Source organism: Pinus tabuliformis, chromosome 9 (assembly GCF_031772625.1).
Source record: "Pinus tabuliformis cultivar Carrire ecotype Pingquan chromosome 9, CPIR1, whole genome shotgun sequence".
NCBI lineage: Eukaryota > Viridiplantae > Streptophyta > Pinopsida > Pinales > Pinaceae > Pinus > Pinus tabuliformis.
The window spans coordinates 888,473,836-888,490,979 of record NC_142307.1 but is presented as its reverse complement, the minus strand read 5'-3'; the positions used below and the strand labels follow the sequence as shown (position 1 = coordinate 888,490,979).

General features: G+C 39.9%; 1 protein-coding gene across 2 annotated transcripts in view; it reads left to right on the top strand.

Moving 5' to 3' along the window:
- Positions 1-17,144, top strand: part of TPP2 (tripeptidyl peptidase ii) — a 531,975-nt gene that overhangs the window by 284,246 nt on the left and 230,585 nt on the right. For both annotated transcript variants that reach the window (XM_089443702.1, XM_089443703.1), the window contains 2 exons: positions 8,003-8,115; positions 8,198-8,368. In XM_089443702.1, coding sequence (XP_089299828.1) covers positions 8,003-8,115; positions 8,198-8,368 — 284 coding nt within the window. The remainder of the gene's footprint in view (positions 1-8,002; positions 8,116-8,197; positions 8,369-17,144) is intronic.

Genomic DNA, 17,144 nt, shown 5'->3' with positions numbered 1-17,144 from the left:
GTCGAAGTGTTTATTCAGGGTTTTAGTTGGAATATCTGCTTCTGAGTAGAGAGGTACTATTGCTGAGATTAGTCTTTGTTGGGTGAGCTGGTTTTGGCACCTAGATTGTATTTAGAAACTGCATAATAATAACCTTAGATAGCTGCATCGATTTTCCCCCATTGGGGTTTTCCGGGGACATTGGTCCAAAAACAATGGTGTCACCTGTGTGCTTGTTTTGTTTCCTTCAGTTGATGATTTGTAATGTGTTGAGCATGTACTTGTATTTATTTTCAATATTTACATGGTAAATAACTTGTTAATTAATCAGAGCAAGTAGGCAGAAATAAATCAGAAAAGTACATGAATTGTTTCTAATGGATAGACCTAGAAATTCCAACATGGTATCAGAGTGTGGTTGTAGATCACAGGAGAACTGAGGACATTAGCTGAGCAGAACAACAACAACAGAAAACCGTTGTCCCGAGTAATAGAGGTTGTTCCTAGTAGAGAAGCAACAAGGGGTGATGCAGTGCCTGCGTCATCAAGTTTGCACCGGGAAGAGGATCAACGTAGTGGCAGAGGGGAGTAGACTCGACCTACGTAGTGCCCGACCATCTTTCTCAGTCAGAAAGGATTGACGCTCGTGGCTAGGAGGTGCAGATTTTGCTGTTGCCGGGATTGTGTAGAGCCTAGAAGTTCTAACCTTCAGTTTGCTGGGGCTTAAGAGGCTGTGGGTAAGTTGTAGAGTGGAGTTGGTGGGGTACTGTAGTTAGAACAGTACCTAACAGGGAAAGACCAAGGAGGAGGGAGTTGCTATCGAGGATTTCCAGCGAATGAATCCGGATCAGTGGTGCAGCTGCACTAACGATGAGAGTGGGGGCATCTCGACATTGGTAGAAGGGTTTCTAGGAGGGAAATCGAGGCTCAGAGGGAGTCAAACCAAGAACTTCCAGCAGGGAAGTAGAGGAGCAGTGAGATGGTAGTGAATAGGGTAAGAGACCAAGACAGACTGGATGAAGCCTCAAATTTCGTAGTCTGGAAGGCCAGAATCTTGTCTGTTCTAGACAGGAATCGTGTCAAGCACTTTGGCTTGAGGACAATAGCGATCCTAGTTGACCCAGTTGAGAACGACAAGTACGAGTAGGCAATGGCAAGGGCCAAGAGCATCATCCTTGATGGGGTCAAGGACCATGTAGTACCACATATTGTCGAAAAGGACACGATAAATGAGATGTGGGAGGTCCTAAAGAAATTGTACCAGCACACTTCTGTGCAGAGAAGGATGCTACTTGAAAATCAGCTACGGTCATACCAGATGCAGAAAGGGGAACAGATCGACATCTGTCTCAATCGATTGAAGGAGATCCGGGATTAGTTGACTTCCATGGGGGCCACGTCGGATGAAGAATTGATGGTGAGAACAACCCTGAACATAGTCTCTGAAGATTGGGAGGTGTTTGTAACTTTGTCCAGAGCATACTGGGCAGGGTGAGCCTTCCAGATTGGGAGGAAATGTGGGCGACTCTTTGCCAAGAAGAGATCAAAAGGCTGAGCAAGGCGGGAAGCAAAGACAAGAGGATTAGAATCAAGAAGGAGGAAGAGGAGGATGCTGCCCTAACATATGAGGGAAAGCAGGAGAAACAGAAGAAGAAGGACCTCTCCAAGGTCAAATTCTTCAACTGTAGGGAACTGGGTCACTATGCAAGCCAGTGTTCAAGGAAAAAGAGCAAGGGAAAGGCTTTTGAGACCAAGGCTGCGCCAGCAAGGGTGGAGAAGGAAGTGGAGATAGATGATGATTGTTCCATGAGTGCTCACATGCCACTTGAGAGGAAGTGGGGAGACATGGAGTTGTAATCAGACAGACTACAGGCGATGAGGGGCAGGATTGTCGAGGTGCCCAGCCTCTTGGATTATACCTTGCTACGGGAGCCTCGAAGAGGAGTAGTAGTATTGGCGGATGTCAGTAGAGAGATGCAGATGAAGCGTCAGAGGGAGCTACAGTGCACGATTCCCAGGACAGTGTGAGGTAGTAGTGCGAGATGCATAGAGTTGTTGCAGCAGCACAAAGGTCAGAGAGGGAGCACTTGTCAGCGACAGAGGGAGTTTCAACATCGAGGGTGTCTCTAGCTTGATAGAGATGTCAGAGCTGGGCAACAGTTAACAGTGGTAGTGCTATGGGTAGCACGATGCAACATGATGAGAGGGATTGCAGTGTAGATGTGGCAGTGGCAGTGGCAGAGCCATGGTAGCAACACAGATGCAAAGGGAGTTGCTATACAGATGCAACAGTGGCAGTGGCAGGGCCATGGGTAGCAGTACATGATGCAACAACTTCAGAGGATGCTGGGCAACAGGCCTAGCATCAACATAAGGACCGATGCTGGATGATCAGGGTGATGCTCAGTTAGGAGTATTACTAGAGCATAATCCTCGCTAAGAGGGAGTGTTGATTTGGGGTAGCATCGGATGTGCTCTAGCCTCGAAACTTGGTGGATAGGCTCAGGCACATGAGATCTCCAATACCCAGAAATGGTTTGGGCAGATTCTAAACAGTTTGAGAGATATTAAATTAATTAATATTTTTAATGGAGTCCCTAAATCTAAACTGAGGGAAAATAAAACATTAATGTCTATTAATATAAAACTGTGTTAGAATGGTCCAAAAGTCATGGATGAAGTTAGAATTAATCTTAGCTATTGATTAGGGACTTAATCTCGGACGTTGAACTGTCAACGAGAAAAGTATAAAAGGAGGCTTGAGGGTCACTTTGAGAATACACCGAGTTGATCAAGATTTTGATTTTTTGGGGTAGGTTTTGCTGAGGAAGTCAAAAGAGTTATCAGAGTTGCAGTTAAGGGGCAGTGAATACAGAAGCAGAGAGGAAGAGATAGTACCAGGAGGATTAACGAAGAAGCAGGGAGAGAGGGACGAAGAGCCAGCCAGAGTCTCACGCAGAGCTAGCAAGGGCTCACGCAGAGGGAGCCAGGAGTTGCGCAGTGCATCAGAGAGCCAACGTGGGTGACACAGAGGCTCTAAGGGCTGACGTAGTGGCTCCAGAGGTTGATGCAGGGCGAGGCAGTGTGACACTAGGCCAAAAGGGGCTGACGCAGTCCCTAGAGGCTGACGCTGGGGTTTTTGTGGGGCAGATTGGAGCTGGGAGCTGTTGGAGTGTTTATCCGGGGTTTAAGCCGAAATATCTGCTTCCTAGTAGAGATCTACTACTGCCAAGATTATTCTCTGTTGGGTGAGCTGGTTTTGGCACGTAGGTTGTTTTCAGAATCTTCATAAAAATAAAACCCTCAGATAGCTGCACCGGTTTTTCCGCATTGGGTTTTTCCGGGGACTTTGGTCCAAAAACAATGGTGTCACTTGTGTGCTTGTTTTGTTTCCTTCAGTTGATGATCTGTAATGTGTTGAGCATTTACTTGTATTTATTTTCAGTATTCAACATGGTAAATAACTTGTTAATTAATCAGAGAAAGTAGGCAGAAATAAATCAGAAAACTACATGAAGGGTTTCTAACGGATAGACTTAGAAATTCAAACAGAAGAAAGGGGAAAGGGTAGGGAACTAGATGTAGTTGAGTCAATTGAAACTCAGAAGGAGTTTGCTAGGAAGTTTGGAATTGGATTTGTACTTGTTATTGAAGCCAAACTCTCTACTCTAGATGGGCAACATTTCATCATCAAGGTCATTGTCTCTCTTTGCAATGGATAAAATGGCATATGTTGTTTTGCTCAAAAGGTAGGGAAATTACCTCAAAAATCCTCTGCTGCTGTGATGAGAAGCACCTAACAAAACCCTCTCAAGATCAATTGAAAATAACCATCATTAGGTACAAAAACCATGGATACACAATAATACTTCACGCAAAGATCACCTTCAAATATCTAACTGGATCGAGTCCCATATAAGTTTTCCCTCCTTATGTTAGGGATGGTTAAATGGATAACCTTATCAGGTGTTTCCAACCCCCAAGGGGAAGTGATAGGTCACAAGCCCATTAATTCATAAGTGTGTGTGTAGATGGTGGCAATGGAGTAGCATGACTTCAAGGCAGGGTGCCATAGCCAAGTTACTAGCTAATGGTGGTATGAAATCCTAAGTATATAGATGTAAGGAGGGAGAAATCGTGGAGGCATGTGTCACCCCTTTCCTTGGCCTGCTTTTTCCACCCCTCTGAAGCACCTTTTACTCCTTTATGATTATGCTTTGATTTGGGTGCATAACTCAAGAGCCTAAACTTGCTTTTGGAGATTTAGCATTTTGTACGCCTTAATGATGAGGCAGTTTATCGCTGATCAGATTTGGGACAATACAAGGTGTGAAATATCTAAGTCTATCAGTTAGAAATTTTATCTGTATTCTTCTGGTTTATTTCTCCTACTTGTTAATTACGAACAAGTTATTTAAACATATAAACATCGAAATACACACAATACAGTCTCGACCATCTATAGATCAACAACTGAAAGAATAGCGAACACAGAAGTGACACCGTTATTTTGGACAACTCGTCCCTAAAAGAACCCAACTTAGGAAAACAGGTGCAACAATTCTGAGGGTTTATTTATTATGTAGCATATCCTTGAGTACAACTGGGTGCCAAACTGGCTCACCTGACAGAGAAAAAATAACTGACAGTAATACCTCTCTATTCGGAAGCAGATATTCAGAAAATCTGCTCCACGAAACCCTCTCCAACACAATTGAAGCACTGCGTCAGCCCTCCTGGCCTCAGCATCAACCTCAAACCCCTCTACGTCAGTCCTCTGAGGCACTGCACAACTTCTACGACCTTCTGCGTCACTCCTGCTGCCCTCTGCGTCAGCGCTCTGAGGCACTTTGCAACTTCTATGGCCTTCTGCGTCACTCCTACTACCCTCTGCATGGATGATGCATGCCCTTCTGGCTTTGCGCTGTCTCTGCTGGGCTCTGCATGGCCTGATCTGGCTTTAGCGTCTGCCTCTCTGCCTCTGCGTTGCTCTCTCGACACTATCTTTGCCTCTCTGTCCAGTACCCATTGCCCCTTGCTGCAAACTGATCACTGATTTGACTTTACTTTGCAAACCCTGCTCTAGTAAATCGAATGACTGATCGCTCTGGTGTATTCTCCAACTGACCCTCAAGCCTCCTCTTATGCTTTTCCTGTTGGTCCTTCAATGGCTGAGATTACATCTCTAATCAACGGCTAAGATTAGATTTGGCTTGATCCATGTCTTTTGCAACCTTCTAACCCAATTTTATATTAATATCCATTAATATTTTATTTTTCTAAGTTTAGACTTAGGAACTCCATTAAAAATATTAATTATTTTAATATCTCCCAAACCGGTTAGAATCTGCCCAAACCATTTCTGGGTCTTGGAGATCTCATGTGCTTTAGCCTGTCCACCAATTTTCATGGCTGGAACACATCCGATGCTACCCCAAATCAACACAAGGTTTCCTTTTTTATAGATGGAGCATCGTGTGCTTGAGGAACCAGATGATGGCTATGGGGGGGGGGGGGATCTCATGCTAGGCTTTTGCCCATGCTCTAATAAAATGTGACAAACATATTTTGTATATTAAATTTTTCTTTCATTATGGTTTTATTTTGCTTTTAACTTTCTTTTAGCTACATCAATCTCTAGGGCAAAGTTTTTTGGCCCAAAGTCAAGGATGATGACGAAGGGTGCCAATTGCCATGACCATCATCCCCTAGCCCGAAGAATGGAGATGGAATAATGGGAAAGATAGAAAGTGGTAAGTATGGGATATCATGGACACACGGCTTGAATTAGAGCCTCCCCATTAGTGCCTTTCCTATAACCATAAGGCCTCATATGAGGTTCCACTGGACTAGAGTTAAAGACTAACCTCCCAAGAGAAGTGACGGAACAAGAATACAATCAATATCAGTCAATCATTCAGATCACCCCTTGATTCATATTAGTATGTCCAAAACATCAAGTAAAAGCACATGCTTATAAAATGGTTAAAGTACCTGCCAATGAATGGCCCACCTTCCATCATGAAGGAATGTCAGATGGGAGAGAGAAATCTGACCAGAACAAAAAGTGAAAATTCTATGGCATCATGTGATGTGCTGATCAATAGGGCTGCTGGCTCGTTGGCTGTCCAAGGAGGAGAAAAAATTGTCCTATGGGTTACCCACTTTTTGGTGGGTGACTGGCACCATATATGTTCAAAACATTATTTCTTACTCCAATTAACAATCTTCTTGTTTCTTTCCTTATCTCCTATGCAAGAATTGGGACATTTTCCCTCTTGTTTAATATTTCAAGGTTCATTTTCTTGTCCATGGTAAGGTCATACAAGTTGTTGATTGGCTCATATACTTCCTCTATCATTTGGAAAAATGTTATATTAAGTGGGGTTAAGACAAATGGAGTTTTCAAAAGGTTTTGAGTCCTGCCTTTTGGTATTACATTCAATTCTGTGGTTTCTAAATGTGTTGTAATATGTGAACCAAGCATCTGATAATCCAGATTCATATACCATCACAAAAGGCATCCAGAGTGACAACACCAAAGATGTGGCTCATGTCCATGGGGATTTCCTAACTTTTAGTTATCCTCTTAACATGTAGGAAAAAGGCTAACTCATTAAAAAGCAGTCTTGGCAACATGCATACACCAAAAAATGCAGCTACATAAACTCCTAGCTACTTACCTGCTTGTTATATGCTCCACAAAATGGCATTTGGGCCCGAGGCTAGGTAGGTGGGCACACTACATTCTTAAATATCTGAAAATTTGTTCTGTTGTCTTGCTATCTTTAAGTACATCCATAATTTTGTGCTTATCATTGATCCATTTGCATGCTAGCAAAATTTATAACTAGAATATAACCTCTGACTTCTAGCTTTTAGAATTTATGGTTAAACACAAATTGAAATTCTATGATAAAGATGATTTTGAGCTTTCTTGTTGGTGGCAATTACCAATGCTGTTCAATATGTAAGCACACCATTTTCCTAACAATATAGTTACCTTATCTCCAATTGCTATACCCAAATTACCTGAAGCGTTTACATCAAAGATTGGATTATACCAACTTTGTAGAGTGCTTTGTTGGCAGAGGTCCTTTGACCTAGTGTCAGTCATGGTTTTCCTTTCAATACTGTTGTTTGAAATAATTATCTGCATTAACTGTTTCAATTTCTGTTTTTCAGTGTCAACTTTTTCTGCATTTACTTTTTAAATGCTTTGATGAAGTTCATTGTATTTTTTTAAACTCTAATGATTTTTCTTGAAATTATTTGTTGTTGAACTTGAACATGAACCCATTCTTGTGACTTACATTGTAATATGTAGATAGGGAAACTTTAATACATCATAAGGACATCCAAGTTAAGTTGAATAGGTATTTCATAAAAAATTGAAAAACATATTAGCTGCTAATGTGATTGGTGTTAGAAATGTAACAACATTTAGTTCAAAAGCATGCAAAGTCCGTGACTCAAATATTTATCGTCTTTGAGATAATATACTTCAGACTCTCATTTGCTGTAGGATCTTGTGATGGCATCTTAGCATTGGCTCTGGGGGAGTGAATGTTAACTTTATTGCATATGAGAAATGGAATTACATTGTTATTTATTGAGCAGTTTTATTTGCTTTGTTTTGTGTGGATTGTATTTAGGTATTTACATTTCCATATGCAAAGAAAGGTATGTTTAATTGTAGATTGTGTCTCCATGTGATGCTTAACTTATCATGCAAAACCCAATGAATGCGTCTATGACTTTTGTATGAAACATGAAACTTTAAGCTAGAATATTGAAAATTGCCAAGTATACAAGTCATTAATTTTATCGTACTTGTGATGCAAAATAGCATTACTAATGATAGGCCATTGTAAATTGACATGCAAGAATTATACTAATTCTAAACCTAAAATTTGGTCAATGCTAACAAATCTATTGCCCCTCCAACAGGGCAATATCAGGCAGACTTAAAGATTCTTTTATTTATCATTAACCTTATAAATCCCTGGCTTTATGATAACAGGCCACATTGAACGGAGATTCGTTGAAGTACCTATTGGTGCTACATGGGTGGAGGGTACCATCCGAACTTCTGGTTTTGACACTCCTAGGAAGTTTTTCATCAGTAGTGTTCAGGTATGGCTTTCTATTACTAAGTACACCAAAATGTTGTCATTCTTGGGTTGAAATCTAATTGTTTACCGATTATGATGTGCAGATTTGTCCTAAAAGGCGGCCTATTCATTGGGAGAGTTTTGTGACATTCTCTTCACCATCATTGAAAAGTTTTAGCTTTGCAGTGGAAGGTGGTCGAACAATGGAAATAACTATAGCTCAGTTCTGGTCTAGTGGCAATGGTAGTCATGCAAAAACACATGTAGATTTGGAGGTACTTTTATTTAAACTAAAGATTGTAGCCTTAAGGTACTATTTTTTCTATTTTTGAGAAGCATCATTATGATTACATCAAAGAAATCATTAATTCACTTAATAATTACACAGTTGTTCCTCTTTGCCTAGATATGTGAGACTAATGTGCTTGCCCTAACATCATGCTCCAGTAGAGTCTATTATACAAGGATGTCCTAGCTGCAGCTGTTGTTAGACTCGGCCTGTGGAAAATTTTGGTAAGGTAGATAATTTGAGATTTCGATTTGACTCAAGAAAGCTTGGCAAAAACTCAACAATTACAAAATATATAATCATACACATTTTATTAAAAGCAACAACTTTTCATTTATTATCAAATTCTTCTATGCCAATACAATACAGAGTATAAATAGATTTCCAAAATATCAGTCATATAATCTCATATATAATGAATAAAAAAACCTATCCAAAATGACACTGAAGTCTTTAAGTAGCTGTAACTAGAAACTAAGAAGTATAACTGTCTTGTATGCTTTGGGCTCCTTATCCTAATGGTTATAAAAGTCCTCATAAAGAAATAGAGGAGCCTCCCCCTGGACCAACTGATTCAGTGCAGGGTCCACATTTTCTAGGTCAAATGCCGTACTATCTATGGTTGTCATTCATTGTCAAATTGCAATTTTTTGACTCTATAATCTAGTACTGATTTAGTTCAAAGCATCAAATTCAGATACTATGATAAATTGAAACAAGCGTCAAAATTTTCACCTAGAATCTGCTTGTTAAGGGAATGAAGATTATAATGGACAGATACTAAATCATTCTAAAGCTTTTGTACTAATTGATTGTGTGTTTTGGAATGAATTTTCTTAAACATACTCCAATTGTGCTTGCGACTGGAAGCACTGTGAGTGTTGAAATATGGTTGTTATTGATGTCAACCCAAGCAGCACCCGAAGATGCCCTGTCTTTGTTGACCAAAACGACATAGAAAATCGTAGTTTTTTGAGTCCAGATCATGTTTGTTGGATTCTCCTCGTCGAGCCGATTCCAGTGGTATGTGGCACGCCACAAGAGCCCTCACGGTTTGAGAGATATCCTTGTTTGAAGATGAAGCCCCCAACTTGTGGGAAAAAAGCGCAAAGGGTGATGATGCGGTATCTTATTATTTGGCAAAGTCATGAAGTCAAATGATGTCTTCTTATTAAGAATAAATTAAAAAATTTTTGGCATCAAAAGTCGAATAAAAATTCGGCCTAAGGATATTAAGGGTTTTGGCTCCAAAGAATTTGAATTTCAAATGCAAATTTCCCTCCAAATATCATGTTGGCTGCCCTATTTTGATGACTCTCCCTATATATAAAAAGGCACCTTGTCTCAGCCTCTTACACATGCATTCAACACATACCATTTTCTTGAGCTTTGAAATTTATCTTGGCCCTGTGGAGAGGTGTCACATCTAACGAGAGGCAGTGAGAGGTTTTGTATTTGGTTTTTGGCATAACGTTTAGGGATTCATTGTTTTTTCTTTGCAGGAAGAAGAGTCTCGATCTTCTCTAGGGCATCAGATTCTGAGCATAAGGTTGGTTTGTCTATCTCTGCGGTTCCTTGTTACAGACTAACGGAAAAGTGTAGTTGCTTGGTACAGGTCTGCCACAAGGTTCCTAGGCTATCCAACCTTCCCTTTTGAAGAGGACCAAGGGCTGTTTGAACAATGTTATCTCTGCCGAGGATTCGTTGCGTATTGCAGCCTATTCTTCTGAAGTTGCATCTGAGGTTTGCCATCTCTGATTTTCGGTCCTTAAAAACACAGATCTGTGATATTTTTTAGGCTTCATTTTGGAACTTTTTGGCCTAGGGCATCTTCTGAAATCATTTATTAATAACCTCGACCCTGAGGAACAACAGGAAGGAGTTCTAATTGTTGGTTTTGTTTGTTGAGACATTGCAATCACTTCTAGGCCTGTGGCTCTCTGAGGTCTAACATTATGACGTTTTAAGTGTCCTCCGGGACCAACAAAGAAATGGCCTAAGTTCATTAATCACCGCGACAATCCGTTTGGGCATATATATAGTTATACTTATTGTATGTGCATTTATTAGAGTCGACCTTTGTGCACTCAACTGAGTAGTCCAAGGCGCATATCTAGCATATATTTATGGCCTGTGGTTGAAGACTTGAAGCAACAATGCCTAGTTGAAGATCAATGTCTCTTCTAGTAGCATTTATTTGGGACATTGCAGACCTGAGGCAGTATTCGGTCCTAGAGAGGAACCAAATCTGAAGGAGTAGCCTAACATATTGACAACGTTGAATAATAGTGCACAGTGACATGTCTCTTAATCTAAGCGGTTAATTTGGTCAATAAATTTGTAAGGAGGCTGATAAATAAGTGCCTGACAACATCTAATAAGGTATGGTTCACTTTTGCAACTGTTGATTCTTGTAACCACAATGTAGTGCTCTTGTTATGAAGGCATAAGTTTGACAGAGAACAAAGCTTAGTTAGTTGAAGATTTCATTGTCTAAATCATTCAGTGAGGGTTGCGGCAATATGGTCCTTCTTGTTTGGCGATAAACTATATAAGTAACAGGGACATAGGTGTAGTATAGAGTATATGCTGGTCATGTGCTACCTTTTGGAATCATTAAGGAAGCCTGTGGTTGAAGACTTGAAGCAACAATGCCTAGTTGAAGATCAATGTCTCTTCTAGTAGCATTTATTTGGGACATTGCAGACTTGTGGCAGTATTCGGTCCTAGACAGGAACCAAATCTGAAGGAGTAACCTAACATAGTGACAACGTTGAATAATAGTGCACATTGATATATCCCTTAATCTAAGCAGTTAATTTGGTCAATAAATTTGTAAGGAGGCTGATTAATAAGTGCCCTTGACAACATCTAATAAGATATGGTTCACTTTTGCAATTTTTGATTCTTGTAACCACAATATAGTGCTCTTGTTATGAAGGCATAAGTTTGACAGAGAACAAAGCTTACTTAGTGAGGGTTGCGGCAGTATGGTCCTTCTTGTTTGGCGATAAACTATATAAGTAACACAGACATAGGTGCAGTATATACTATATACTGGTAATGTGCTACCTTTTGAAATCATTAAGGAAGTCTGGAATAAGTAGTTTTAGTGGTCAGGGTTTCATGAGCAGCTCCATTGACTGAAGTATTTCAAGGCATTGACATCTACAGGTAGAGACATCAACATATTGGCGACAGTTAAAAAGGTCTTGACATCTTGCAACCGGCCTTAAGGGATTCATTTATCTTATTGTGCATCTGAGGAAATTGCAGTAGGGTTTTATCATTTGAAGTAAGGCTTCCTTTTCCATTGTTTAAGAAGTTTGATAGTAAGGGTTTCAGTGTTGGGATATCATTGCAAAAGTCTATTCATTGTAAGTGGGTCACTGTCCATGGTACGAGAGCACACAGTATCTTGTAAATAGGTCATTGTCCTTGGTATCAGAGCCCACAATGGTTGGTCTGATTTATTATCATTTTTAGGGTGGTTGGGTGGTGCTAGGTAGATGGTTGAAATCACCTTCAGGTTGTTGCTTGAAAACACTTCAAGGTGGTAGGGCAGTGCTAGGACAAGATGGGGCATCCTTTCAACAACAACTAATAAAAGCAGGGCATTAGAGCGTCCTTCTAGTTGGAGTTGGAAAATTGAATGGTTTTCTAGAGTGCTAGGGAGTGTAATGGCCAATGTTCCACCAAGTTCTTGGGATGAGGAGGCGAGGGAACGGGGATACGCAGGAGCGGCCTATGCAAAAGCTCCCACCAATTTTTAGGAAATGTGGGGTGACTTTTGGGTCTTGAAAATTTATAAATATAAAATATAAATCTATGAATCATATAACTGAAACACTTTTAAAACGAAAAACATGATCATTGATATCATTATCATATAAATTATAATCATACATCATACATGTAAGTTTGTCGCTGTACAGTGTAACTACTAGTCTACTAACTTACTAACAATGCACAATGAAAATAAATTATAAAATTATAAATGTTTAAACTTTTAAACTTTAAACCATATTGATGTTCCACTTCCAACTATGAACATTGAATACTGAATATTGAAATAAAATTATAAAAGTCAAGTTTGATACATCAAGAGTCAAATTTTTTAATTTTATAGAGTCAAAATAACATAAGAACATATCAAAAGATAAATGAGCATAATTGCTCAAGGTAATCTGTTCAACGAAGGAGTAGACAAAACGCTGCTTGGCGATGGCGGCAACGTTCCGTTCAATGAAGGAGCAGACAGAAGGCTGTTTGGCGATGGCAGCAGTGTTTAGTTCAACGAAGGAGCAAACAAAAAATGAAATGTGAAATGAACATAACGTAAACCCTTCCTGGTCGGTCAACAAATATTAAAATTACGATTTTTTTTGTTTCATAAAAAAATTTGTGATTTTTTTCTAGGGAAACGACTCCTCAAGACCCCTTTCGCCTAGGAAATGATCGCAATTAGAGGAAACAACCCCAAAAATGGATGAATCGACCCCTTTCAAGTTTCCTCGCGTACCCTGTTTTTTGGCGGCATGGGGAAACGACCCCCTCTCGTACCCAAGTCCCCAGAGTGCGAGGGAGCTAGGAAACTCGACCCCCAGGTAGATGAAGTAGTAGATGCCATAAAAGGACTAGGAGAACCAATGGATAGCAAAGTTGTTTGAAAGGTTCTAAGATCACTTCCAATGAGGTTTGATGCTAAAGTCTTAGTGCTAGAAGAAAGAGAGGATCTAGAAAAGGTCAGCATGGACGAATTGCATGGAATACATTAACTTACAAAATGTGAACAAAACAAGAAAGTCCATGTAATAGAGAAGCAATCTTCATAAAATCCAAGAAGATTGGGAAAAGCAAATAGGAATCAAAGCCCAGCTCCAATTGTTGCGAAGATAAATACTTAGATGAAGAAGTTGCTATCTTTGTGAGAAAATTGAAAATTGAATAGGTAAATTCAAGGGTAAGCTTCCCTTAATATGTTTTAGTTTTGGTGAGATTGGTCACTTTGCTGCTAAGTGTTCTCATAAGAATTTTGATGGTGAAGAAGAAGCTCCCAAGAAATCAAAGAAGAATCAAAGAAGATTCAACAAAGGTAAAAGGAAGGGCTTTAAGAAAAGCTTCTACTCTTCTTTTCTTCTTGTACACTTCATGTTGGTTTGTGGTAGCATCTGATGTGCTCTAGCCATGAAAATTGGTGGAGAGGCTAAAGCACATGAGATCTCCAAGACCCAGAAATGGTTTGGGGAAATTCCTCCCGGTTAGAAAGATATTAAAATAATTATTATTTTTAATGGAGTTCCTAAATCTAAACTTAGGAAAATTAAAATATTAATGGGTATTAATATAAAAGTGGGTGAGAATGTTCTAAATGACATGGATCAAGCCAAATCTAATCTTAGTCTTTGATTAGAGACTTAATCTCAGCGGTTGAAGACTCAACATGAAAAGTATAAGAGGAGGCTTGAGGGCCAGTTGGAGATACACCGAGATTGATCAGTCAGTTCGATTTTTTGGAGCGAGGTTTGCTGAGAAATTTGGAACAAGTGATCTGAGTTGCAGCGAGGGGCAGTGAGTACATCGCAGGATGTTTTAGTGGTGGAGCATTTCTAGAGCACATTCCTCACTAAGAGGGAGTGTTGATTTGGGGTAGCATCAGATGTGCTCTAGCGATGAAAATTGGTGGAGAGGCTAAAGCACATGAGATCTCCAAGACCCAAAGCCAATCAGAAAGACACAGAGGTAGCTGGACTGCGCTGTGGTTGGAGGGCCTACGTGGTTGATGCGGAGAGGCCAAGTGCTGACGCAGTGAGGCATAGTGCTGGCGTAGAGGGTCTAGGAGTTGCGCAAAGGCTAGCTGGACTGATGCTGAGCCTAGGGGAAGCGCCATAGGATTTTGTGGTATTACTGTCGTGTGGTTATCTCTGATGGGTAAGCCAATTTGGCACCCTAGTTGTACTCAAGAAAAGCTGATTAATAAAATCCTCTTCTGCTGCAATAGTTTTCCCACATTGGGTTTTTCTGGGGACAATTGTCCAAAAATAACTGTGTTTATGTGTTTGTTTCTGTATAATGGTGTGATATCTACAGTAGAATTTATTTTAATATTTACTGAAGGGATTTTGTAAATAACTTATTGGAAAATAAGTAGGTAAAATAAGTGAGTTGCTGCAATAATAGAATTTCTGTTTCGAAATCTTCACACATCCACCAAATAGATGTTTAGACTGCGTTTCTGAATGGCACCATAGATGAGGAAGTCTATATAGAAGAACCCTTGGGATTTGAAGTCAAAGATAGAAAGGCATACGTTTGCAGATTGAAGAAAGCATTATATGGCCTCAAGCAAGCACCAAGGGCATGGTATGCTAGAATGGATGCATACCTACAGAGAATAGGCTTCACAAAAAGTTCTGCTGACTCAAACCTTTATATTAAGGTTGAAAATAATGAACCTGTAATTATTCTTCTGTATGTAGATGATATTCTCTTAATAGATGTAGAAGCTCAAATTGAAGAATGTAAGAAGCAACTGGCAACATAATTTGACATGAAGAATCTTGCGCTGATGCATTACTATTTGGGACTGGAATTCTGGCAAGGAACGAATGACACCTATTTGGGTCAAGGAAAGTATGTGATCGAGATTCTAAAGAAGTTCGACATGATGGACTGTAAACCTATGACCATTCCGATGATCAAAAACTTGAAGAGACTGAGGAGTTCTGAATCAAGCCTTGTGGATCCTTCCAGGTATATACAACTTGTTGGCTCATTAATGTAGTTGGTGAACACTCAACTAGACATATGTTTTGCAATAAATGAACTCAGTCAATTCCAAGTGGAGCCGAAGCATGATCATTGGATAACAGCAAAGCATATTCTGAGATATCTGCGAGGAACCATCAACTACTGTCTGAAATATGATAGAAGGAATGATGTCCAATTGATTGGATATACAAATTCCGACTGGGGAGGCAGTGAATAGGATGGAAGAAGCACTATGGGAGGATGTTTCAGTTTAGGATCCTCCATGGTCTCATGGATGCGCAAAAAGCAAGACACTGTTATAGGAATTTACAGGGTAAGTTCCTCATATAGAACACCAGAGGACACTGCTCACAAACAGATCAAAGATCAATACACCAGTATTCTTGACATGGTTAAAACCCTCAAAGAGGGAAACAGTCCATGGCCTGAGCCAACGCGGCTACTTCAGGCAATTTATTAATAAGAGAATGACAATTTACATAAGCTTCTCTCATGAATGGTCAACTTACAAATGACCCACTATGCTCTTTAAATAGAGATCATGGACCAATCGGCTGTTAAGGTACCAGATAAAGTGTTGGTAATACCTAGGAGAGAATGAATCGTCAGATCACTTCATGTCTAGAACATATCGTGATCGTCGGATTGTAAGTTACAAAAGTACATAGTAAAGAAACACACTTTACCTAACTATATACTAGACCAAGTTATACTTAACTATTTCCTATGTGTTGGAATATCCTAACTTCCCCCCTTAAGAACAACTTGGGATAGGATTGAAGGATGTACAAATATGACATAATAGGAGAAGGAAAGAGGCATTAGAGTCTATCCCCCCTTAGTGACAACTTCCTGAACTCCAACAATAAATCGAAGTTTAGTAAACTTCGCCTCTGTGAGAGCCTTTGTAAAGATGTCTGCAGCTTGATCATCGGTTGAACAATATTGCACTTCAAGAACATGGTCATGAATGATTTTTCTGATGAAGTGCATGTGTAGTTCAATGTGTTTGCTGCGCTGATGTTGGATTGGATCTTTGCATAGTTGATTGGCACTTTGATTATCACACCAAAGTGTAGTCGGATGCTGCTTTTGAAGGCCAAACTCTGATAGGATTTGATGAAGCCACATGGCTTCCTTACTATCTTCTACGACGCCACGATACTTTTCTTCTGCTGAAGAAAGAGAAATGGCACTTTGTTTCTTTCAAGCCCATGTAATAGGTCTAGAACCAAGAGTGAAGACATAACCTGTAGTAGACTTCCGATCATGAGGGTCACCAGCCCAATCGGAATTAGTGAAACCAACCAATAGAGGAGATGCTTCTGCACTGTAATGAATCCCAAATTGAACTGTACCTCGAACATAATGAAGTATTCTTTTAGCTACTTTCCAATGACTTTCATGTGGGTTTTGCATAAACTGAGCAATAAGGACAACAACAAAGGAAAGGTCAGGATGAGTATGGGTCAGATACAAAAGTTTTCATACAAGTTGACGGTATAAGGTAGCATCAACTTTAGGGGAAGTACAAGTGACTTAAAGTTTGGCTCCAGACTGAAAGGGAGAAGGGGCTAACTTACAATCTTCCATGTGAAAGTGGCGTAGAAGATCACATGCATACTTGGACTGGGAAACGGAAATACCTTCCTAGGATTGCAAGACTTGAAGACCAAGAAAATAATGCAAGTGTCCTAAGTCTGTCATTTCAAACTGCTTTTTAAGGCTAGACTTCACATGGTTTATAAGGTTGGGATCACTACCAGTAAGGATAAGATCATCAAGATAAAGAACAAGAATGATAAGAGACTTACCCACTTTCTTGGTGTAGACAGTATTGTCAAAATGACACCTAGAGAAGCTAGTATCTAAAAGAAAGTTCTCCATTTTGCCATACCAAGCCCGAGGGGCTTGCTTGAGACCATAAAGGGATTTCTTAAGCCGACATACAAGGTTGGAGTCTGTTTGTATAAAGCCAGGAGGTTGTTGCA